Source organism: Petaurus breviceps, unplaced genomic scaffold (assembly GCF_028583685.1).
Source record: "Petaurus breviceps papuanus isolate PSGF00001 unplaced genomic scaffold, PetGlider_PUasm1.0 90804, whole genome shotgun sequence".
Lineage (NCBI taxonomy): Eukaryota > Metazoa > Chordata > Mammalia > Diprotodontia > Petauridae > Petaurus > Petaurus breviceps.
Window position 1 is genome coordinate 19,631,292 of NW_027187348.1, and position 26,012 is coordinate 19,657,303.

Here is a 26,012-nt window from a genome sequence, read left to right on the forward strand (position 1 = left end):
GCCTTTGTCCTGAAAAAGATGAAGCATTCAGTTTAGCATAGCCTAGGAAGCAATAGTTGCTATTTCAACACCTAAGGAAACAAAAAAGAAAAAGTAGAGGCTTCAGAGAAAATTTTTTTTCACCTTTTCAAAATAGCAGAGAAATAGCAAATGGACAAAGGAAAAAAAGTAAATTATGGTGCATTTGACCTAAAACACTTATCAGTAGGAAAATTTGACAGAGTAGCAACCCAAGCAAATAGGCATTTTATTGCATATTGATTTTGCTTTAAGGAGATTTGTGTGGAGATCACAGAACACAGACTGAGATAAGTAGATTTCTTTCCTAGTCACCCTCAAAGTTTGCTGGACTATTTTCTGATGCATTTTCTTATTTTTAAAAAAAATGGTTGTGTAAAAAAAATAATAAAATTTTTAAAATGGTTGTGTTAAAATCTTTAATAAAATTTTTAAAATGGTTGTGTTAAAATCTTAGTCAGAAAAGCTCAGAATCTGCAATAGGAGGGACTTCAAAGGTCACTTAGTTCAACCTACCACCAAAGAAGTTCCTGTTCAGGGAATCCATAACTTTTTGTTGCTGCCTCACACTCAGTCTCCTCAGGTGAAAAGACCACACCATGTGAAGGAAAGCTGTAAGTCCCTTTAATTAGAAAAAAAAGAAGAAAATCTAGTTGGGAGGGGAAGATGCTCAGGGTTGGGCTCCAAAGAGAAATAGTTACCATTGACATTGACTGTAAGCCAGGAGGGCCCAAAATTAAATGGCCCAACCATTAATGGAGCTTGGGCAGGGACCTACCTATTGTGGTTCAATCTATGAGCTTCAGAGTGAACTGGGTTTAAGGTTTTTCGAGAGAAAGAAAGAAAAAGGAAGGAAGGAAGGAAGGAAGGAAGGAAGGAAGGAAGGAAGGAAGGAAGGAAGGAAGGAAGGAAGGAAGGAAGGAAGGAAGGAAGGAAGGAAGGAAGGGAAGGAGGGAAGGAGGGAGGGAAGGGAGGGAGGGAGGAATCTAGCCAGTAAACCCGAAGTTAAATGGGCAGCTTCTGCCCATCAAAATTTTCCTTCCTTTGGAGAGGAGAAGGAGAAGGAGAAGAAGAGGGAGAGGACAAGCTGAGTTATCCAACTAGCTGCATCCCCATTCAGGCCAATCAGTCTACTCACAGATTGTGTTTGTCCTTCGTTTTTGAAGATGACTATGGCATCAGGGAAATGACAACATGACTTGCAGTTGACTTTGATTTGAATGAGGGAGGGCTGTGCAAGGTCACCAGCTTCATTTTCTCCTCCAGTCATTTGGGCCCAGTGGTCAGAGAGATATTCATCAGGATGACTGGAAATTGTCATCAGAATGAATGACTAATTTAAAATTTTAGCAACAATAAATTAGTATGTTTGTCTTCCCATGGACCCTCTAACACTGACTTTCCAATACTACAAATATGAGTATAATATTTGTTTTAATTTGAATTCCTCTGATAATTAGCAATTATTAATTGCTCGTGTTCATCTTGTTTACCTTTCTTTGGAAAACTATTTCTCCATATTCATTCAACTCATTCAATAAGCACTGACCATTTGTTTACTCTTAATCTTCTGGATTTGTATTTATTTCCTATGGATTTGAACTACCAAAATTTTATCAGAGATTTTTAATGCAAAGTTATTTTTGGTAGCCTTTCTTATAGTTCTCAGTGGATTGATTGTGTTTGTACAAAAGCTTTTTTAAATTTTATATAAAGATTGTAAATTTTGGCTTTCCTAACCTTTCCTATCTAGTGTCTAATTTCTAATTCTTCCCTTACCCACATTTAGGAAAGCTACATTTCATTCTTCTCTAATTTTTATTTAGATCACATATCTATTTGGGATTTGTAGCATATTATATATATATGAGAAATTGTTTTCTATAAAAACTACCTTCCAGGGTTCCCAAATCTTACTTGAGTCACTTGCATGTGTGTTCTTGGCATTTCTGCACACCACTATGTGTGTGTACTTCTGGGTTTTACTTATCTAATCTAGTCTAATAAACTGCTTTTCTGTAATTTGCCTGGAACTAGAGAGTTTTTATAATATTTGATTTGTATATAAATTAAGATCTGATAGCACCAAACCCCTTTTGATTTTTACTATTTTCCATTAGTTTCTTTAATAGTCTTGGTCTTTTCCCCCTTCTATCAGCAGTGTTGTCTTAGTGTGGCCAAAGAAATCAAAATGTTCCAAGTGGATGTTTTACCTGCTGTTATGGGTGGAAGTCTCTCAGCATTTTCCCCTCCTCTTCTCTCTCCCCACCCCACCTGGAGGATTTTGCCCTGATTTTTGTGGCAGATAATCAGACTTTGACTAACAGGCTCAGTCTGCTTTACTTTCAGATTTGTGTAGAAGAGAATAGTAATATACAAAAATGCTTGTGATTTTTATAAATTTATTTTGCATAGTTCTACTTTCTTGAAGTTAGTTAATTTTTTGTAGGCTCTTTTGAGTTTTCTAAGTAAACTATGATATAGCAAGGAAGAGATCATTTTGTCTTCATCTTATCTATGCTTATTACCATAATTTCTTTTTTACTTTCTTGTCACTATAGCTGACATTTCTGTTGTTGTTTGTCCTTCATTCTCAAAGAGGTAGCTAGCATTTCTAGAATTATGTCAAATAAAAATGGATGCATTCATCTCCAATCTTACTGGAAAACTTTGCTGTTTTTCTCTATAATTTATAATACTGTCTCTAGGTTTTAGATAAATACTCTTGATACTATTTTAAAAAGGCCTTTTCATTATAACACTTTTTAGGGTTTTTAACACAAGTAAAAGTTGTATTTTTTGGAATACATTTTCTGCATTAGTAATATAATTGTGATTTAGAATTACTAATATAATTATGATAATAAGTAATAAATACTATAATATACAGCAATTATATGTGATAATTACTGGTAAACTCTTCTTGAATTCCTGGTATAGATGCCACTTGATCCCAATTTTTATATTATTTTAGCTTTTTTATTCATTTATGCCTAGTTTTACATTCATATTTATCAATTATGTTGATTATAGTTCTCATTTGCTCCTTTTTCCTTCCTAATTTGAGTATTAGGACCACATAGATCTTATAAAAGGAATTTGTCGGGGGCGGCCAAGTGTCACAGTGAATAGAGCACCAGCCCTGGAGTCAGGAGGACCTGAGTTCAAATTCAGTCTCAGACACTTGACACATTTACTAGCCATGTGACTTTGGGCAAGTCACTTAACCCCAATTGCCCTCCAAAAAGCAAAAACAAACAAAAGATAAAAGGAATTTGTTGTAAAATCTTAGCTTTAAAATAATTTATATTAAAAAGGATTATCTGTTCTTTAAATGTTTGCTAGAATTTCACTTGGTTTCCTGTCTTTTGTGGGTGTTAATTCACAGCTTTTTAAATTTTTTTTGAGATTTTTAAAAAAAGTCTTTAATTTCTGTGTTGTTGATTTGAGCAATTTATGTATTTGTAGACATTCATTTCATTTCATTTTAGTTTTCAGCACAGTAATTTCTGATAATTTTCTTTATTTCTTCTTCATTCAAAGACCCATCTTTTTTATTTTAACACAAATTCTCTCTTTTGTGAACATGCTATAAATCTTGGAAAAGCTCAATCTCTGAAGAATCAAAGTCACAGGTGACTCAAAGGAAACAATTGCAAGTGAGGTACAGATTGTTTCCAAAGATGCTTTACATGCAAAAGTGATAGAAGTGACATCTGGTATAGTGGATAGTGTGAGTAGTTAGAATCAGTCATGGGTTCAAATCCCATTTGTGCCACCTACAAGTTGTCTAATGCTGGGCAAGTTATTTTACTTCTCTTTATTTCCTCATCTGTAAAATGAGAGTATTAGATTTGATGACCTGAATTGATAATTTATGAAATTAGGAAATGGGGGCAGGCATGCTCAGTTCTTTGGGACATGCCGGGAAAGACTACTATTGGTAGCAGTAAATAGAGTAGCAACCACACTTCAATTAAGAACTTAGGGTATGGGGGCAAAAATCCCACAAAGGCAGACGCAAGTGGTGAAAGTATTATAGAGACAGATGTCATGGAAACAGGAGATGGAATGGTAAAGGAAGGCAGGCATTGGTAGGGAAGAGGATGGAGAAAGGAAGAGGTAGAGTATGACTCGTGTAATAATGGATTAGAATTGGGAGCACTAAGCAGCATGTACCAGATGGAGTTGGGAGAGGGCTGGACAGGGTTTAGGGGGCAGGAGTTTGAATTCTCATTTTATAGCGTGTTTGGGAAGCAGACTAACTCCTAGATGTGTCACCTCAGGGCTAATTCATTAACATATATAAGTCATCTCAAAATTGTCAGTAAAACTTTAAGTCTATATCATCTAAAAATTGTTAATGCCTTTTGGTGCTAGTCTTACTATTTGTTGTCTAGAACTTGTCTGACATTTACATATAGGATCTAGAATCTTGAAAGTAGCACCTAGATGGCTTCTGCTGATTCAGTACATTCTATTAAAGTATGAATTTTGGTCAATATGTGATACAATTTGTAAATTATACTCCTTTGATCTTTGGGACGGTTTGTACATGATGTCCAGGTTCCCCTTTGCAATCTTATTTCTTGCTATTGCTCCTTTATACTGACTACTTATAAATTTATCATACTGATTGGAAAGTGAGGGGTGGAGTAGATGGAGGACAGGAGGACCAGAACAAGATAGTTTTAACACATGGTCTCTGAGAGAAATGATTATTAATAACCAGTGATTTGGGGAAATTCAGAGTTCCCCCTTTTTCTGTAGTCATTCCAAAGTTCAGTTTCTTAAAGTACATTACTGATAATGAGATTGAATCAACTCTCCTCAATCTTAGTCAGACCCCATCCAACCTTACCGAAGCCCACTGTGTTTTACTCAGGCTTAGGTGGAGATCCTTTCTTTGATTACATTGCCCAAAGCTGGGGGTGGTCCGAGTGTAGAGAAGGTCTCTGTCCAAGGATGACACGTGACCCAGGCCCTCATTGGAGTAAGCTTACTTCTTATATTATTCATCGTCTCGTTGTTAACCAATTAGTTATTGCCACTCTCAGGAATATCTACTCTTCCAACGGCATTGAAACTGTAAGCCCACCATGAGGGTCTTTGGCATTATAGAGTGTTGCTTACATCTTTTATTAATAAATAATGCTGATATTATTAATAAATGGCTAGTAACCCAGAAATTATGTCTCTCACATTTTTTTCGGAGGGGGGAAGGCAGGGCAATTGGGGGTAAGTGACTTGCCCAAGGTCACACGGTTAATAAGTATTAAGTCTGAGGCTGGATTTGAATTCAGGTCCTCCTGACTCCAGGGCTGGTGCTCTATTCACTGGGCCACTTATCCACACCTCTCAAACTTTTTAAACATCACACCTCCAAGGTCCCTTCCAGTTCTGATTGTATGATCAAGGACATGTACGAACAGAAAAGCAAGTGGAGAAGTTACTCGTCGAGAGCAGATTATTTCCCCAGGTTTTTGCATGGTAATGAAATCAGCAAGCAGAAAGTCTTGTCCAGGAGAGTGGCAGTGCATTTTACCAGAAAGGTAAAAACTAAAAATTTAAATGTTTTAACTTCAGAACTTGTAAAGCTTGCTTCTTTCAGAAATAGACAGTGCTCTACTCATAATAAAATGTAAAACCTGACATGTTGGGTTGATGACCTGTGAAGAATCTAAGGAAGAATGTGGACAAAGATATAGAATGAGAAGCCATGACTGAGTTTAGCGATGTGTGCCGAAGGAAGCATCTACAGATCTCTTAAAAGAATGGAATACATATTATATAATCCATCTGTTAAGAACAGAAATGAAGTTCCTTGAGGGCAGTAACTGTTTTTGTTTTCCTATGACCAGTATCCAAGTATAATACCTATATATACATACATATATATATATATATATATAATTTAATGTCTGTTGAATGTCTCTAAAAGACAAGTCTTTAAAGTTTCCCATTAAAAAAAAAGAGGACTTAAAAGTCCCCATCAAACAGATTTTAGTGATGACTCATGAGGTTCTCTGCTAACATTCCCTCCAAACTTCCAGTGGTCCAGGATGGAAGCTCTTTCCATCCCTCTCCTACCCCCCTTCTTAAGAGGTGTTAAAGCAACCACAGCTCCCAAAAGACTCAAAGCAGAAGAGATTCTAGCATGTCAAGGCTGATGAGGAAGGACATGCTGAGAGGCATTCTATATTCTCAGCATCTGGGATACAGGGAATGAGGAAAGTGGAAAAGTTTGAGGCAGCAGTGTCTCTCACACATTATTTGCGTGAACTTATATGAGTTACTTTTAATTCCCCTGTGCCTTGGTTTCCTCATCTGTAAAAATGAGGGAATTGAACTAGATGGTCCCTGGGATCCCTCCCAGCTTTGAAGATATTACCCTTCTAAACATTTTTCCTTCTCCTTATTTTTCCCTGCAGAACACACAATAATGCCTTTGCAGTTCTCTAAAGTACTTATGATCTATTATTTGTTTTATAGTAATTATCTGTATGTGTTAAATTCTCCACTCAGTCTATAAGTTTCATGTGGACAGGAACCTAGCCTAATCTAAACTATTCCCAAACCTAGAATGGTGCTCTGAACACAATTAAGATTTGGGAATTACATCAAATTCATTCATCAGAGGATGGTTTCTGAGATTCCTTCCAACTCTCTGACTCTATATTTTAGTACCCTTAAGCTTATATTGGAAGTAACTGGAGCTTAGAAGTAAACTCACAGTTGTTTCTAAAAGTTCAAAACATGTCTTTAATGGGGATTCAAATGTATATGATAGGGGATACAATCACTATCAATGCTTTTAATATAAATTCTGGAGGACAAAGAAGAAAAAAAACAGTATAAACTTGACTTGGCTGTATAAAACTTATCCTAGTCATTTATATGAATTGTTGAAATATTTGTACATTATCATAAAGCAGCATAGCGATATTAAAACAGGATTCATGAGGCCTGGATTCCATGACTGACTGCCACTAACAGCTGTTCATGTTTCTATAGCACTTTAAGGTTTAGAAAGTGCTTAACCTCATTATAACCCTGAAAGGTAGCCAGTACAGGTATGATAATCCCCATTTTACAGATGCACAGAGACATCAAGGGACATAGCTAGGTTCACAGAAATAGTGTGAGGCAGGGTGTAACGTGGTCTTTTGATTCTTTCAATCTGTCATCTTGCCTAACTCTCTGTGCAGCCTTGGTCAAGTTACTTCACCTCTGTTCAAGTCAAGGTTGTTACCTTTCTTAACTATAAGTGAAGAGGTTAGAGTCCCTGCCAGCCCTAAGCCTAAATAAACTAAGATCTCTTTCTACTCCAGAAATCAGATTCTAATAGTTGTGACCTCCAAAATAAATGGCTAAGGTTTACAGTTCAGTTTAAATCTCCCAGAAGCCTGTATGCATTGCTTTCCATGAAAAGAAGGTAGATTCTAAAGTCCAATATTGGTTATTTAGATAGAAACATCTCTGTGGGAAGCTGATGGAAATACCTTTCTTCAGAACATTCAACTCCCTCTGCTCTTATTCTGTGCTAAGCAACCTCTTGTCTAGATAATTTGGCCTCCTGAGTAGATTTACTTATTCACCAGGAGGGAGTATCACAGGCAAGTAAACGCTACCAGTTATCTCACCAAGATTTCTTTTTCTTTCCATTCTAAATTAAAACTGATGTTCTGCTGCACTAGTCACTGTATCTTGAGCTTGGTTACCATGAAGTGATTCTCCAGAGCTTCACCCTGTGGTGCGATAAGATCAAGGACTACCTAAATCGAGGATCCATAAGAACCTCACCAAAGAGCAGTCAATCCTTCCAAACCCAGGCTGAGCAGAGGCCATAGTGCCTTAAGTTGTACAGAGTTTCAAGTTTGGTAACAATTAACTTACATTCATGTAGGCTCAGTATTCATGGTTCATTGAGTAACATTTCTCACTGAAAAAATTCAGAGGCAACAGTAACAAAGTGAGACAAGCTAATTCATTTTTCCAAAAATACTATTTGAAGTGACTGATTACCCCGTCTGTATGTGTGTGGGGGGTGGGGTGGGAGGGAGCAGGGGGAGGATGTACACACACTGCGGCAACAACTGGGTAATAAACAGCTGCATTTCTCAGCCTGGCCTCTGATGTTTGTGTGACCCTGTTGTAACAAGTCACTTCTCAGTGACATAGCAATTGCAGTTACAAAAGGGTTGGTTGCTCAGCTTCATTGAAGTTTCCGCACCTGGGAGCTCAGAATATCACATATGTAAGTCAAAAGCTATATACCATGTATAAATACATACATGTATTTAGTAAAATCTCATATATGCACAGCATGAATACTAACATTCACGTAGCTAGCATTTTACAAAATACCAATGGGCTAAAGGAATATGATTCTGAAGTACAAGTTTATATTCTAATTCACTTGTTTTTACTAAGTCACCACTTTTCAAAAATTATTTTTAGTCATCACTTTTCACCAGTATTAATGGCAACTAGCTACATACTGCGAAGGAAAGCTTTCACTGTGATTCCACAACCCCAGCTAACTTCTACAGTTGAAGCCTGTAGGGTAACTACTTCTGCTACAATCTCAGATCTTTTTCTTTTTTTAATATAAAGGGCTGAACAGATTCTTGAGACTAGCTCATGACATTTAAAGTTTTCGAATGGTGCTGAAATGAGTAGGCAGTCTCAGTAGAGTGACAGTATTTTGCCCAAAGATAGAAACTAAAGTTTAAAATTTATTTCTTGTCTTCAGAATTTCTAATGATTATTTGCCCAGTAGATGGCACTGGGTAGTTATGTGATTCATTGGATAGTGTCAAGCAGGAGACTCAACTTTCCGAGTTCAAATGTGACCTTAGACATTTACTAGCTGTGTGATTTTTAGTCAAGTCATTGTTTGCCTCGGTTTCCTCATCTGTAAAGTGAACTGGAGAAGGAAATGGCAAACCACTCCAGTATCTTTGCCAAAAAACAAACACACAATCGGGACCATGAACAGTCAGACACAACTGAAACGAAGACAACACTAGTGGGTGTACACTTTTTTCTACTGGCTCTTCCTATCAATACCACCACTCCCAACCCCACCCCGATGCTTACACATTCCTGCCACTAGGTTGAATGTTGAAGACCTAGCTTAACCACTTCGATTTAAATCACGCCTGAATATTTGCTGGGATAAGTAGCTTTACAAATACCACTACTTTTGGGAGGGACAGGCTAAGATCTCCGGTAGGTTAGGTCCCTTCAAAGCTAGCATTTTTCCTCCCCATCCTGTCAGACTTCAGGGAAACAAATGAAGGAACATGAACCTCACCCTTCCACCTGCATGCCTTGGTTTAGACTGCCCTCCATCATCTGTACCTACAGGAGCTCTACCCATGTTGCGCTGAATCTCAACACTGCCTCTTCCTGGAATCTTCCGAGTCACACCTTGAATAGCTTCTTTTGGTGCCTTCTTTTATGAAACTTAAGTTCCTATAAGGTAGGGATTATTACTAAACTTTATCTTCCTCCAACTATCAACGTTTGATGGCAGAGAAGGGTTTAATGCTGGTTGAAAACATTGTTTTAAATTTTAACAAGTCAAAATTGACTTTTCCTTGGCGGGGTTGGGGAGGGCACTTTGGTATTTAATCTTCCTTTGTACTTCATAGGCTAGACCTTGGCAAAGTGCCTCCACTGTTGACTATGTGATGGTCTTTCACTAACCCATTGGAAAATGGCACAATGTAACAGAAAAATGAGCCAGGTCCAAAAAAAAAAAAAATTGTTACAGGCTAATCCTAACTAGTTTTGGAATATAAACTAGTTTCATCGTGTACAAGATCCACTTTGTCCTATTAACAACGTAATTGCAAAATTCAAATGAAAATATTTCATCATGAGTAAAACGTAAAGTTTGTATTTCAGCTGTCTTAAAGGTAGTCTACCTGAAAATTTATGTGAATTTCATATTGAAGATTTGTACTGAACATGTTCCAATTATGTTCTAGTCAACTTGGGTTACAAGTTTCTGTACCCATTATGGTATTGTGTACTTTAAAACTAAAGGTGCCAGAGGTCATATAATAGTGACCGTATAAATTCAAGGCTAATTCTACCACCATCACCCCCAAGTCTGCCCAGTTTTAAAAAGGGGAGTGGAATTGAGTCTCATACACCAAATATAAAACCACCTTAGTCTAATAATGTAAACTCTGCCCTGCTACCAGATGGCACTAGTAATCAATTTGGGAGTGAAATCATAAAAAACTTCAACTCATACATTATGCTACCCAAATTGGAAGAATTCCAGTAAACTTACAAATATAATAAAGTCAAGGTTGCTGCTGCTAAAGTAAGAATCCTAAGCCCTTTCACAAGTCACAAATTGATCTAACAATACACTTTGTGTCTTCCATGGTAGGTTCAATAACTTTTACAAGATAAAGGCTTTTTGGGGTTTATATGCTACTAGCCTCCTAAAGAATTTATCTAATTTAATGGAACCTACTTACAATCTTACACAGCACTATACTTTAATATAAGGTATCTTTTGAAATCTCCAGATTTCCTAGTAAATTATGACTGCTCTTTTCTGAATTACTGAGATTTTACCACGTTATGTTTATGTCCTTAGGCACTAAAAATCTGTCAGGATTACAAAACATGAAACATGGCCAGAAGCTGTTCAAGCTAAAACTCTTTCCCATCTAGTTTGCTCATGTGGTTGCAGGGCTGAATGAAAGCCGTATTTGGAAATGGACTGTAAAGATGAAAAAAGGCGGGGCTTTAGGTCTATCTTATAAAAACCTGTGATTACAAAACATAAAGGTCATCAAAGTATCTCAATTTGGTACTTCAACAGCCTCAAAAAAACAACAAAAAAACTCTGGGTTCTCCAGACAAGATTAGGGCTACTAAGTACTTTGCAAGGATATTTCCATCTTTCATAGCTCACAATAAGGACTTCTCAAGCTTTTCTCTATCATAAACCAGGGTTGAAAGTTCAATACCTGACATAGAAATTGCAATTTCATATGCACAATGAGGAAAAAAAAAAACATTCCTTGAGGTTGAGGATATGCCTGTAAGTCTTTGAAACACTGGAATGAGCTTTATCTCAAGGGAAAAGGTGAGACAAAAAAAATAGGTGGTCTAAAGCATGGAATCTAAAACAGTAGTGTGACATCAAGGGAGATTTACCCAATAGAATTGGGTAAGTGTTCAGGCTTCAATTTGCAGAATACATCCAGATCTATACCTCAAGTTGATTGAAGAGTAACCAGTCAGTCATAATTTGGGATTTTGCTTTGTCAATTATCTTTAAAATTGTTAGGTGCTAGCAAACTGTATTAAAAATGAATTGTTAATTTTATTTCTACTTTTCTTTCATAGCATACTATATGTCTGAGACTTTGATGGCTTAATTGATGGCTCCTGTTGTGTAGAAAATGACATACCTCCTCCAAGCATTCCTTTTTAAACATACAAGCAGGTCATCACCTTACTAATGACGACTATTGAGTATAATGGCTTAATAGTCAATTTGCCTTACAAATGCATGGGTTTTTTTTTTGTTTTGATTTTTGGAGGGGGAAGGTAGGGCAATTGGGGTTGACTTGCCCAAGGTCACATGGCTAGTCTTGTGTTGTGTCTGAGGCCAAATTTGAACTCAAGTCCTCCTGACTCCAGGGCCGATGCTCTGTTCACTGCACCATCTGCCCCTGTATGTTCTTAAGTGATGAATCTGTTAAAATGGCCAGGGGCTATTACTGGGCTTAACTATAAAGAGAAAAAAAATGTATCTGCATGTGTCTAATTCTTTGCAAAGATGTTTTCTTCTTCCTTTGAACATGTATTCATACTTCTCTAATGTTTTAACATATAAATTATATCCTGTGTGAGCCTTTAGTGGTAAAGCTACAAAGAGAAACAGCAGAGAATAGGATAATGCTAGAGTGCTTAGGTACCACCTATATGAAATATATTCCGTCTGGGTTTCTGTTCATCTTTCACTCTCTCAAATTTTAGCAACCCATACACCCAACCCCACCATGCCCAAGACAGAGGCATAAACCATAACAAGCTGGTTCTTCTGATGAGACTTCAATCCATTTCAGAATTAACCATGATGTAGAAATTATGTGGGGAACTTAATCCAGTGACTTTTCCAGTAGATGTTAATATTTCCATCTTAATTGCTCTTTTAAAAAATTAAGTTGGTAAGTGAAAAATGGAGTGAGGGGAAAGCAGAAAAATATTCTTCCTCTGACTTCTTGATGAGTGTTGCCCAAGTAGACTAGACTGGTTAGATAAATGTAGGTCATTATAGATTGTAAGTCACTTGCTTTGGAATTGGAGGGTCTTTCCTTAAGAGAAAAGAGATTCATTAATAAATGACACTGAAAAAAGAGAACAAAGGTAAAATATTGAAACAAGAATATCATTAACCTCAAAAGAAGCAAAGACATGTTCCCAATAAAAACCACAATACATTCACAGCAAGTGTGCAAATACTGTCAACTTTAGCCTTCTCCCTTACATCCTTCATTTTCTAATGTCTACTACATGAAAGCTGATATACCCAAGGGGGTAAAATAATACAATGTTTAATATTTCTATTTCCTTTTTTGAAAGAGAAGAATATTTTTACTTTCCTTTGGAATTGTTACATTATTTAAAAGTACAAAAATGTCCCACCACCAAGCAATTTTTTGCATGTGTCTGTTAGAAAAGTAGATAATTTAGAGGCTAATCATTCAAGGGTGGAAAAATGAGATGATGGGGGGACTAGGAGGAGCGAGTCAAACTTTACTGCTTCATACCAAATGATTTTGGGTTTTTTTTTGGTAACTTCATCTGAAATGCAAAGTTAAGAGCAAAATAATAAGATAACCCAATTTCAATCATTAAAAAATGAATAGCTAAAAAGTACCTTAGTAAAGTTGAAGAAAAAAGTTTGGTTTGAGAATCTGGTTGGATTTAGCTTGTTAAAAGGAACAGATTTAGAAATAAACTTGCATGTCTAGATTAAACAATTTCTTTTGTCATTTCATTACGTAGCATGAATTCATCACATTCATTTTTTAAAAGATACATTCCCATAAAGTATACCAAGAAATTACATATATTAAATATTTTTTCAGACATAGACATCATTGTCAACATCAACATGAATCCTAAGATGAACACCAATCATGAAAATGGAACCACCTTCAGCACCATCTTAAAGCAGCAGCATTCATGCTTTGGATATTTTTATGAACTTCCAACAAAGCTACAAAAAACTTATTTCTATACCAAAAATAAATATGAAAAGTTCTATAACCACGGCAAAGGAAAAAAAAATCCAGGCCATCAGTTTCCCCAATCCAAATGTTATGTAGTCTTCAGGAAAGATAAGCACTGTGGTTTAAAGAGAAGAGGAAAAGCAACATACCCACAATAATAAAGACAGTCTTTACCAATGTCTGTGTCAAGAAAGCAAGCCTAGAGATTAAAACTCTAACATGGGGTTTGTTCCACAGGGAAGATTTTTCAAAATATTTTTAAGTAATCATATAAGACCAGGATGGCATACAAGTTTTTTCTACAACATATCATTTAAGGTTGGACAAAGAATTTAGTAGGTTTTTTTGACATTAGTGCAAGTTTTATTCAAGGGGTCAACTTTAAGAAAAAGTCTAACAAATGAAAAATTCACTAGTAATCCACCCTACAAGAAATGGTGGAACTGAATGGAAATCATTCACCAAGCTAAAATAAAAACCATTTCCCAAGCAATTTTGAATAAAGCTACACTCAGTTCTACCAGAGGAATTCCTATCTCTTTGGCTAATGGACAAAGTATTGTGAATTTTCTCCAAAAATTCTGAAAGTTGATGCTGAAATTTTCATTTTTAAAATAAGTTGTTTTGACACAAACTCATTCAAAGTCAGTTCTAGGAACTTCAATCCATAATCAGGTGTTTTTGATGTAAAAACTGCACTAATCTGACAGGAAGAATTTTATTAAATTATAATTAGGTTTGCAGATTTCTACCTGAATTCTGTTCAATTTCCCCATACCTTGAGTAGTATTTACTATCATCACTTCATTAAATACACAATAATCAGACTAATGTTCTTAAAGGCTTTTTTAAGTTTTGAAGTTCTAAAAATATTTAAAAGGGATGGCTTTGGGGAAAAAAAAGGATATTTAAGGGACAATTTTAAATCTCCCTTTAATAATATTTAGCCAAAGAATATTTTAGAGCCCTGCCCCAAAATAAATGTAGCTTTAAAAATAAAATTACCTGTTATAATATATCTCAGTAATATGCTATATCATAATTCTGTTAGCCTGTTTCAGGTAATAAAAGATCAGCCTAAGATTGTTCAGTCATTGGAAATATCCTAATGGCAGTAACATTAATTATGTCCAGAAAATCAATCTTTCTTGGAGTCACAAGACATTCAACAATTTGCTGCTATCTTTTAACCAAATTTTTGAAGTTATTGCTTTAATTGGCAACTTCCATAATTGACAAAAAAAACCACCTCTCATTAAGTCAAATAGGAGTTTTACAAAGTTTATACAGAGGATAGACTCATAGAGGCTATTAAAGCTGACCCATACACCCATCTGAAGTACAGTTTATGGGTGGGGTTTTCTGCTTGTTTTTTGTTCCCAAACTATTTTCCCTCCTTTATAAACCATTCTTTTAGATGGCATTTAAGCAGCTTAATTGCATCATCATAAAACAAATCACTTGTCTCAACAAACCAAAACATAAAAACATACCAATAAAGGACAAACTTTTCACAGATAACCATAAATAAAAGTGCAATAAGTGTTCAAGTAGGGCATCATGTAGTTTAGGCAAGCTGTATGTGAACATTTGGCATAGGTCATCTTTTAAAGGCTCTCCGGGGGTCCCTCCCATTACTTATTGTGGTCACAACTGGCTGAACATTAGCTGCTGCTGGTAGCTGTGGGTTTACAGGTCCTCGTCCATTGGCTCTCCCAGTACCTGCATAGGAGTGGGCATGATTATATGAAAATGGGAATCGCCCTGATTCAGGTCCAGTTTGTACACCATTTCCTAAAACGACAGTAACAATTCATCACCAGTTCCAGATCCTAACACTGACACCTGCATAAAGATATCTCCTTTTCAACACACACACACACACACACACACACACACACACACACACACACACACACACAAACACTTAAGACTAGAGAAACACATTTCTGATGACTGCCTCTTTTCCCCCAAACTAATCATTTTAAGTAAGCATATATGATAGTTGTAAACTGTACTTGGTGCTGTCGTCAAGTGGAAGAGGAGAGTGAAGATTAACTTAGGTACCAAAGTCAGAAATCAACACTTACAAAAAGAACAAATGTCCCCTCCCTACACTGAAAATAAAGGCAGAGAGAAAACTGAAAACAGGGGTTAAAAGCCCTAGCAGACACTATTATTAAAGCATGAAGGCAGACAGACACAATAAGTCATTTTGATTTGCACAGAGAAGTTTTAAGATACAAAAGTTAATAGGAAAAAAAATCTGGCAATCACCCATAAACTAGTCTTATGACCATTAAGACAAAATTTCAGCCAACCTGATCTCCAAAATACTACTATGCAAGTTCCCCAAAGTAAATTTCTATCAAGTTTCCCAATATAAATTTCTACTTAGTTACTTTCAAGACCAAGAATATAATAGTTAATTTTAGTCTTTTTTCACCCAATAAACTTTTAAAGGAGAATACTCCATGGTTAAGTTTGAAAAACTAAATTATAAACAATAAAGTATACCAGCAAAAGAACCAGTTTATGTCAAATGAAGTTACCAGGATAATGAGTTCTATAAATTCAAAAGCAAAAATGTTTGTTTACATACTTCTGGTAACACAGCTTTTCCCTAAAAGTAAAACCCACAAATTAAGTTTTCTACAAAATGCACACATTCTTCAACCTCACACGTAGCAGACACACAAAGACTTACCTACTGGCCCAAATGTACCTGTACCCATATTACTTGCTGAAGAATTATTTTTTTGTTCACCATGTGCCTTAAGGAAAATGTTAAGAAAAATATTTAAGTAAGTAGTATCAAAGAAAAACCAGATGACCATGAAATATACCCAAAGTTCACAGATATGCATGTTTTTTTAAGTTTCTATCCATTCCCATTTACTGTTTTTAAAAGTATGCCCAAGTACAATTCTCTAGTCAATAGTACCTCTGCCTAAACTATTCATACAATGAATGCATGTAAACACATACAATTACTAAATTTCTTCATATCCCTTTCCCCACCTTTTAAGAATGGTAAATGACATGTGTGTGTATACACATATATATATGTGTGTGTATATATATATATATATATATATATATGCATGAAGCTTTTCTGTATGTATATGCATAAACACAAATGCTTTAAGATTTAAGAATTTCATATTATCTTCTAAAATAATTATAGATACATTAAGGTGTGAAGAAAACAGAGTTGTTAATAATTCATATATAAAACTGTAGTACATAGCAAAAAAGAAGTTTGCTCATAAAACTGTTAATTACCACTTTGTTCTGCTGTCCAAGATAGTCTGGGTTAGGTTCACTGAAGTTTGGTACTTCTGAGTATACCATACAAAATCTGAAAATAAAGCAGAAAGTTAGATGGCTGTTATGATTTTTTTTAAAGGCAACGGGAAAATTTCTAGATCAGGAAAATCACCTAAGAACTCTCTTTTCTGGTAAGGGTGCTTCCAAATTCAACAATTCATACAAAGTGTCAAAGATGAGTCAAATTCCTAACTCCTTCCCTGCTAGTCACACATATCCACCTTACAATTAAAGAAACTCAAACACATTAAGGTATTTATTAAACACAAGCTGCTAATGTCACTCCTCCATTATTTAGTATTTTGGGCTGTATGCTTTTATATTTACAATGAACTATATTCGATATTGAGTATCACAAACATTAAAACATCCCTGTGGTATTCTTTAGATCAAAAGATGATTCTTACTGACCCATACCTTAGTATAGCATATATGCTTAGTTCTTCTCAGTTGGTTATATCTCAGGACGGTTATATCTGGATCCGATCAAATCAAATTCCCTACCTCTAGTTTCCCAATGACAAAATAATATTCAAAAACAAGGAAGCTAATAGGGGTGTAGGCTGACAACTCACATATTCATGTTTATTCACTCTTTTATTCACTCTTACTAAATATATAAATAACAGTTACAACCAATCATTTTCTTAGTCTAATTTAAAAAAAAAAGGAAAAATATATTTGCAGCTGACAAAGATCTTGCACACCACCTTGGAAGTCATTTCAGAACTGAATGGCTTAAGCGGCTAACCTCTTTTTGGGTCTTTTATTCCTACCATTCTCAACAGGATTAACTTTATTCTTAAACAGATGAAATGACCAGTGCCCCAAACCTTTAATTTTATCTCCCTTTTAACAGTCAACATTAGACATATTAACACACCAAGACAGATATAAAGAAACCACCTTTTCCCTTGGTCTAAATCACAAAGTGTTAAGCAGTTTCCGAATCAAAATGGTAGCATTCTCCTTTCATCATTATTGACAGCTTTCCTGAACAAAGCTCTGCTCCCTCACTGTGGATTTAAATTTTTTTTTTTTAAGTTTTTTGTAACATGTGACCTTTCTTTCAACAAATTAATCTTGATTCTGATGTATGGCCTCAAATTAAATGTATGTTTGTTGTTTTTTTTCCTGAGCCTAACCAAAAGATGAATGGAATAATTGGGTCACTATATATATACCATACTTGTATTAATGCATCCCAATGACTAAGCTAGCATGGAGGTTGGATTACCTTTACACCCCCAGAGAGGATGGTCCCTCCAAGTCAAGGTGGAGATCATGACCAGGGCAGTGTATGGAAGCTCGCATTGGGGCTGCCTGCACCGTACCTAGACTGTGAATAAATAGAGGGCTTAAATTTTTCAGTGCTGCTACTCCTTTTAACATGAGCACACATTCACCCAAGAACAGAAAAAAAATCAAATTTTAACTTATGTCTCTAACTTATGCCTAGATAACTACTGCATGCTTTGTTTTTGTTTTAGAAGACAGCAGCTGATATCAGTAAATGCCCATTATGATTCCTGGAAAAACCATGTACCAAAGGCCTATAGGAATGGTCCTTCTGGGGAGAAATGTAGGGAAGTTTCTTACTGTTCTTTGCTAAAATAACTGAGACCAACCATGTAAGAAACAGACATTTAGTGGGTATACAACTAAAACAAATGAAGATTTAACATATCATCCATGTTACAGTTAAGCTATCGAATAGCATCAACCCTCATTTCTTTAAATAAAAACAAAACCTCCAGATGAGTTGTACTTCATACCTACCATTTATTTTACAAAATGTTAAGTACACCACAGTTTCCATACTTTAATACTTACTCCCCAATTTTCTGAAGTTCACCTCCTCTTCCTGTGTAAAGAGTCAGACATCCTTTCCACATGGATGCATATCTGAGGATGACAAACAAGAGTCAATTATGTGTGTACCTCAAATCGAGACAAAATGTTCCTCTTGCATGGGGTCCAGAAGCTTGATTTCATTATTCTAATGGAACTATGATCTGATTTCAACAATGATGCTTCACTCTAATGATGCTAATTCACCACCCATTCAACCATTCCTGATCAATATTATACAACTCTCCCCTTGCATGTCTTCCAATTAATTTGCCACGAGGGCCAATCCAATGTATTGGATCCCTTTCTTTTGCATTCTCTTCCTTCAAGCCGATACTGTTAATTCAGCCAGGGGATATTAACATCAGCATATAGCTTGATGCTATACTTACTCACACTAGTCACATGTCAACATTTTTTCCTCCACATCAGAAGGTAAAGGTCTACTATTAGAGTTACACCAAAGTGCCAAAAGATTGGCATGATTAGGGGTAAAGTTCACCTGCCTTCCTTCACATAAAATTTTAATCACTAATCTGGATGAATGGGTACTGATGCAATCTGGTATGCTAAAAGCAAGCATAACTTAAGAAAAAAACACCCCACTTAAGTACAAAATAAATTATACTTAGTATAAAGTTCAGGGCTTTATAGAGTCTCTATTAGTCCCATAACAATTAAACTATTACTCTACATTAAAGCTAGCACCCTACTAGAGAAACTAATTTGATTTCACCATAGAAAATCTGCCATTCTTAATTCAAAAGCCAAGAAATGAAGCTAGAATTTTATCAAAAATGACAGCAGAGCTGAAATGCTCATATCATGAAGGAGACACACTAGCAGTCATTCATTTTGGCAAACTAACATTACCTACACCTAAAATCAGCAAATACTTTAAGTAGATTATTTAATGTGAATGGCACCACCCAAAAAGGGAAGCATTTTCTGAAACCATATGCAGAAGTGGTTACAGGCAGGTCCCTGAGTTAACTGGTTTCCAAAGAGACCAATAGTCTCCTGGGAACCCATCTGGGTATCTCCAGGAACTCCCTTTCCTTTCCTTCCAACTGTTGGGGGATTTTCTGTTCTCCTCCAGCTCCCCCTTTCCCCACTCATCTTAAGGTACAAGCCGAAACCGCTGCTTCCCACCTTTCCCAAGAAAGACCTAATGTACCCTACAATGGAAGGGTAGAAAGGGTGAACTCAACAAAGCCTGCTTCACTCTCATCCGACCACTTTAATCCCCATACCCACCCCCTTTTATCACAAACCTCCTCTTCCCCTCACCCCACCTCCCACCCTCAAGGCCCAATTCTGCCCAGGTGATGAAATACCCAAATGACTCAAGGGAGCTGTTGTGCTAGTAAAAATGCAAATGGTGTTCCCAAGTACCTACACATTACCAAGTAAGTACCCCATAGGCTTCTCTCAGACTCTTAACCAAAAAGGGAAAAAAAATCTAGTTATAAAGCAATAAACTTTGAAAACCACAAAATGGATTATGGGATTGCTATAGACTGCCTTCCACTAACCAAGAAACTGGGATCAGAAACCTTACGTCAAAGAAAGGATAGCAACTGGAAAATAAAAGGGAAGACAGGACACTTGGCAAGAGGTCACAGGCCCTGGCATCATCTCCTTACTATCAGCCTGACCTCTAGAAGCACCGATTCCTTTTCCCCTACTACAGAACTACCCAAGAGTGGATCAAAGGGCTCCCTACTTATACAACCAAGTGATGTATGTATGCTTTTCCCCTTTTATTATTTGTTTGTTGGGGGAAGTGGGGAGAGGGGGAGAAGAAGGCATATGTGACTAGCATCCCAAAATAGGGTATAGTTAAAATTCTATATAGTTCTACTCAAATAACAACATGAAAAGCACTTTACATTTTGCAAAGAACTTTCTGTGTTAATTCATTTGATCTTCACAATAACTGTAAAGCAGGTGCTCTTATCATCTCCCCCTTTATAGAACACAAAAACTAAAGTCAATGGGTTAAGTGACTTGCCAAAGGTTCCAGAGCTAAGCAATTATTTGAGGATTCAAACTCAAATCCTCCCAACTCCAACTTGTATAAGTGAAGTAACAAAATCTTCATCAGTTATTGTGCCTTTCAACACTGGCCACTAACGTTACCTTTTACATGAGTTCTTTCTGTACCTTCTCCAGTTGAGAGTGACTTTCTGTAATTCCCCCACCAAATTATCTTGTATTTAAGTTACTTTATATATACTTAGGTCTGTCTCCCTATCTTCCTGCATAGAACATAATCTCTTTATGACAGTAACTTTCTCTTTTTTTATCTTTATCACCAAGGCCTACCAACTATGGCGCTTGGCATTTAACACTGGGCTTACTATGGTGATGGCAATTTGTAGGTGTAGTATGACTCAGTTATAAAAATATTCAAGAGCAAACGTATTAAAGACAACATTATTAGCTTGCAAATAATGTTTTCTTGCATGAGAGCCTATAAAAAGGTACACTAGGAGAGGCAGTGTGGTACAGTAAAAAGAACACCCTGGCTCTGCCTCCATGCAAGAAATTCCATCTCTTTGGTCCTGTCACCAAATAATGGGGATGGAGTTAGTGGCCTCTGAAGTTCCTTCCAAGCTCTCAATATATGACCTATGAGGTTATGTCCTATGAAGAGTATATACATGATGACATCAGCCATGGGAAAATAATTAGCTGCTTTTTAATCATAAAAAAGCTAGGTTTCAGATACAACAGAAATAAAATAACGGTCTAAGAGTGGCTAGCTAATTAGTGATGCTGAAACTGGAGTCTGAGTTCGAATACCAGCTCTCTTACTATCCACATGCATCTGAGCAAGGATTATATACTGGGTCTCAGTACTCATTGGTAAAATTTAGAACACTAAAATCCTTTCTGGATTAAACCTAAAATTCAAATTCTAAGTTTAAAAACTGAACAAAGGCATTTTATATTCAATTAAATGTTTTTCTGCACTGAATTTGAGCATGAAACCATTAATTTGTCTAGGGTTTGTCCACTTTGCATTAGATTACATAAATCTCAAGGATAAGCTTTAAATTTAAGGAAAATCTATAAAATGACTTTTTTTTAAATCCTTAAGCTTCATTGTCCACTGCTTTACTGCCGCTTACATTAAATTATACTTGAGAATGTATTAATTTTCTGAGTTTATATTATAACATTGTAAATACCAACTTATCTAGCCAAAACATCAATTCCTTCCATATGGCACATGTATAGCACTAGGTCTGACCTTTGGTTGAATATTGTTTTAGCAGTCCCCATCTGTGATATCCCTTCTCTATACAAATGGCTGACATTTCAGTCTCTGTTAATATTAACAGTTTATGCTATGGAATTCAAGCTCCATTCCCAGACTGTTAATTTTCCTTTGACTGAATTTTTTAATACTAAAAAATGATGCCTTCATCACATATACTATGCTAATGATACTCAATAGTTCTAGTTACCAATGTAAAAAGTTTTGGGAGCCTTGGGAGCAAAATTAAATTGTTGTGAATAGTGTTACAATTATTCTAGAGAGTAATTTTAGACTGGAATAGAGGAATATGAGTTAAAATACCAAGCATGCAGTTTTTCTGGGAAAAAAATTTACTATGATGTCACATATGTAGAAGTTAGCTTACTTGGAAAAACATTTTTTGTTATTCCTTATGTTTCTCATCTCTTTAAAATAGAGGTATAGAATAAAGGGCAATGGGTTTACTCAGAGCATCTGGGGGCAGGCTCCTGTCTCTTTTATGTGACTATTTAAAAGTCACTTCTCTTACTTTCAGTTCTCTCAAAAGTAAGGGAGTTAATTTCTAACCTGCTTCCTGCTCTAAGTCCTATACTTACTTCTGCTTTAAAACTCCACTGTGTAAAAGAAAGTTCTACCTTAATACAGGCAAGGGTCTGGTACAATACAAAGATTTTTATGTAGTTAGTTGGAGGGACCCCTATGGGTTCAGACCCTGGCCTGGTCACTTACTTTATAACTCAGGGACAAGTAACTTAATTTCTCTGGGGTCAAGTTTTTCATCCGTAAAACTGGGAAAAGCAGGGTATTTTCAACTAGATGACCTCTAAGGGCATCAGAGACTGCTAGGTAGTATACAAGAAGAGTTTTGGACTTGGGAGTCTAAAAGACCGGAGTTCTAATTCAGCACCAGACACTTACTAGCTGTGTAACCCTGGGCTACTAACTAAAGCTCTCTGCCTCAGTTTCTTCATCTATAAAAAGGGAATAGATAGTAGTAATTTACTCAAACCTTAAAGTACTTTGTAAATGCTAGTTTTTATTATTATTATTATTAAGGTCCTTTCCAACTCTATAATTCTAAACAATTACTACTAAAAGAATCTTTTCTTAAAAGCCACAATTTCAAATATATAACTGAGAAGTAAAATTTGGAAGAAAAATCAGTATTTTTAATTCCAGGTAAAAGCATGGGAATCCACTAACATTCTAAATGTTATTCAGGCTTCACCATCTCCACCAAAATAGGAATTGTCTCTATGAATTCTTTGTCTAGATGTGAAGGTCAAGATTTGCATGGTCACTTACATGTCTCATTGTCACTTGATTCATAGTCAATGAATCAAATACACAGCCAATAATAAAGCCTGTCTCCAACTTCCTGCTTTGAAGATACAAACTCTTAGGCTTGCTTCCTGAAGATGTTATAAAAATATTAAGATAATGCCTGTTAAGTGTTCTGAGTTCCTAAGCGTCAAGGTAACATGCCTAATTACATTATGCTATTATGACTATTATCAATCCCCAACCTACTTCTTCTCTGTAGTTATGACTCACAAAAATATGACAACAATCTCACTACAAAAACTTTCAAAGCCTACTTCCTAGTTTACTGGAAATTCTATCTACACTTCCTATCACACCCACCCCCCCCCCCAAAGCAAATTCATGAGTTTGTTCCTGTGGATGCTGGAACTAAGTTTTTGCACTATATAACTCCTACATGTTAAATTTATTTTTGCTTAGTACTTTTAAATAATAGTGCTTAACACTTTAAATCAAGCTACTATGTTCCTTTTTTTCCCAATATACCTAACCATAATGTTACATGTATTATATATATATTTTTATATATAGCATGTTATATATACATATATGTATATGATTACATATATAGGTATGATAGTGTGTGATTACAGCCTACTTTTGACATACTAACAGAGTTCTCCAACTCAGGTTTGTCCCCCTCTTCCAGGTAGCAGGTTAAAATTTTAGCAGGTCCTGAATGATTGGCTCACTCCAGAAAATGATAATCTCATTCATTTATAAGAAGAGGGCAGGATACTCATCTATTAAAAAGCCCAATTTACTGAAACACTCCCCCAATACAACCTAAAAACCCTGGCTCATATTGTTTTAGAAGTCAGACTCAATTTCCAACTGAAACCTATTGTTTTAGTGGCAAAGGTGTATCTTTGTTCTTGTATGGCTGTGCGTGCTTCACAAACTTTAAGGTGGATGCATGTAGTACTCAGAGGAGTAGTCTACATTCCTCTCTTTCTGCACACCTACCCTCGGGTTAATCGAATAATATCCCCGGGCTGGATAAGACCTCCGATTTCATCCCACACCGAAATAGTGATGCTTCCCGTCTTATCAGCTACTTTGCACGATCTTACTTCGTGGCCGTCTTTGGTTTTGGTCACTCGTCCTGTGAGAATTTAAAACATCCAGAGAGGTGGAGGGGGAAAAAAAAAAGACTGGTCAAGTTTGTTTTAAGGAAGAGACTTTCTCGAGGAGGGCTCCTCTCCACGTACTCGGGGCGGGGGATTTTTTTTTCCTTCCCCCAAAGGAACGGCAGAATAGACGACGAAGTTACCCTTCCCTCCCAAGGGGGTTTTCACCAAGTGGGAGAGAGGAGAAAGCTAACGAGTGACACGGCAGCAGGTCTCCATCTGGGACTCGGGGAAGCGGCCACGTGCGTAAGGAGGGCTGGGGGAGGGGGAGCACGCGTGAAGCACCTCCCCGTGGGGAGGGCAGGGAAAGGGGAGGGGGGAAGGGGTGCAGCATTCTGGAAGGGAGAGGAGGGGGTATTGCTCCAGCGGCTGGGACCCCACTTACCTATCTCCAGTACAATAAAGACGACATTTAAGTTTTTCAGTCCGGGCTTAATATCTTTTATAAAGAAGTGCGGGTCGTTCGCCCCATTCATATTGAGACCGGCTGCAGGTGTGGCGGTGGCGGCGGCGGTGGCGGCTGCTGCTACGGCTGTGACCCGCGCAGGGGACAAAGCATCCCACCCCTCGGGGGCACGGGGAAGGGGGCGGCGGGGAAGCTTAGAAGCACTGGGGATCGGGGGGCGGACAGCCGCCGTCTAACCAACCCCCCCCCCCCCGGGACTCCCCTAGGAAAAAAAAAGGTGGGGAGATCGAAGTCGCAAGAAATGGAAGGAGCCACAAAGAAGGGGCAGCCCCGACCACACGGCCCGGCCCGGGCCAACACACCCGCGGCTACCCACTTAATGGAATGGAAAAGCGCTGGCTGCAAACGCCCCGCTTTGTAAAAAAGAAAGACGGGAAGACCCGGCTCCGCGCTCCGCACTGCTCGGCTCTCGTGCCGGCCTCCAGCCCCCCTGGCGCGCTCGCTCACACGCGCACACACACACAAACACACGCACACACACGCGCCGGGCCGCCGGGGCCGCACGCGTGCCAAAGGACCGGGTAAGGAGAGACTGGAGGGCGGGTGGAGGGGTGGGGTGAGAAGGAGGCAGGCAGAGCAAGAGACTGTGCACCAAGCGCCAACCCCCGGCAGCGAGTGACCAATTCTGCCGCCGAGCCGCTGACCCAGGCAGCTAGACCCGACTCGCCCCGCCCCTTGTGACGCCACGGGCGTGTCGTCATCACGTCGACACATCCTCACGGCGGGGGGAGGGGAGAAAGTTGGGGGCGGGCCCGAGAGCCTCACCCTCTTGCCTAAATCTGAAGGTGACACTTACCCTGCCCAGCACTGTCTTTTGTCCCTTTTCGCCCTTCCCCCTCCTCCTCCCTCCCTTTCTCTTTTCCCTTCCTTTTCCTCCTTCCCTTCTCTCCTCCCCCTCCCTGTGTCCTTCCCCCCCTCCCTTCCTCCTCCCAGGTCCCCTAGTCCTCCACGCCCTCTCCTCCCCCTCGTCCTTCTCTCCTCCGGTCTTCCTTCTTCTCCTAGATCCATACCTCCAACCTATCCACCTTCCCAGCCCTTAACTCCGGAGGACAGATCGGAGATTTGGCCTCTTGCTTGGGATTTGACAAAAGTGATTGAGGGGACTTCTGTTGAAAAACGGATAATCAAACTCAAAAGGTTTTGAGCTAGAAGGGGCCCTGAGAATCCTCTAACACATTTTACAGAAACTAAAGCAAAGAGAGGTGTAAACGTAACCAAAGCTACACAGTCTCTAAGAAGAAGAACCGAGCTTCAAAGCCTGGTACCCGGCTGTAAAAGTCAGGCTCTTCCCACCTCTCACACCCTAAGCTTAGGTTTTGAAAGGAGAGAGAGGGAGGGAGGGACTCGGA

General features: G+C 37.7%; 1 protein-coding gene across 3 annotated transcripts; it reads right to left on the reverse strand.

The window, feature by feature from the left end:
* Nucleotides 1-12,095: 12,095 nt before the first annotated feature.
* Nucleotides 12,096-25,332, reverse strand: NABP1 (nucleic acid binding protein 1). 3 transcript variants are annotated; one of them, XR_011164864.1, is made up of 7 exons: nt 24,583-25,332; nt 24,034-24,172; nt 18,459-18,530; nt 16,581-16,656; nt 16,003-16,069; nt 14,789-15,089; nt 12,096-12,374 (listed from the first exon to the last, which is right to left on the reverse strand). XR_011164864.1 is itself a non-coding variant. In XM_069070177.1 (6 exons), exons 1-6 carry the CDS (start codon nt 24,671-24,673, stop codon nt 14,896-14,898), a joined length of 639 nt encoding a protein of 212 aa, XP_068926278.1. In that variant the 5' UTR covers nt 24,674-25,332; the 3' UTR covers nt 13,031-14,895. The 3 variants fall into 3 exon arrangements, 2 of the variants coding, with proteins under 2 accessions (XP_068926278.1, XP_068926279.1); XM_069070177.1 differs by lacking the exon at nt 12,096-12,374 and having other exon boundaries at nt 13,031-15,089; XM_069070178.1 differs by lacking the exon at nt 12,096-12,374 and having other exon boundaries at nt 13,031-15,017; nt 24,583-25,328.
* Nucleotides 25,333-26,012: the final 680 nt, after the last annotated feature.

Coding starts and splice junctions, on each gene's coding strand:
- NABP1 (XM_069070177.1), bottom strand. CDS start 24,673: ATGAATGGGGCGAACGACCCGCACTTCTTTATAAAAGATATTAAGCCC. Junction 24,173..24,582: donor CTTTATTGTACTGGAGATAG/GTAAGTGGGGTC, acceptor AAATTCTCACAG/GACGAGTGACCAAAACCAAA. Junction 18,531..24,033: donor ATTATTCGATTAACCCGAGG/GTAGGTGTGCAG, acceptor TGTCATCCTCAG/ATATGCATCCATGTGGAAAG.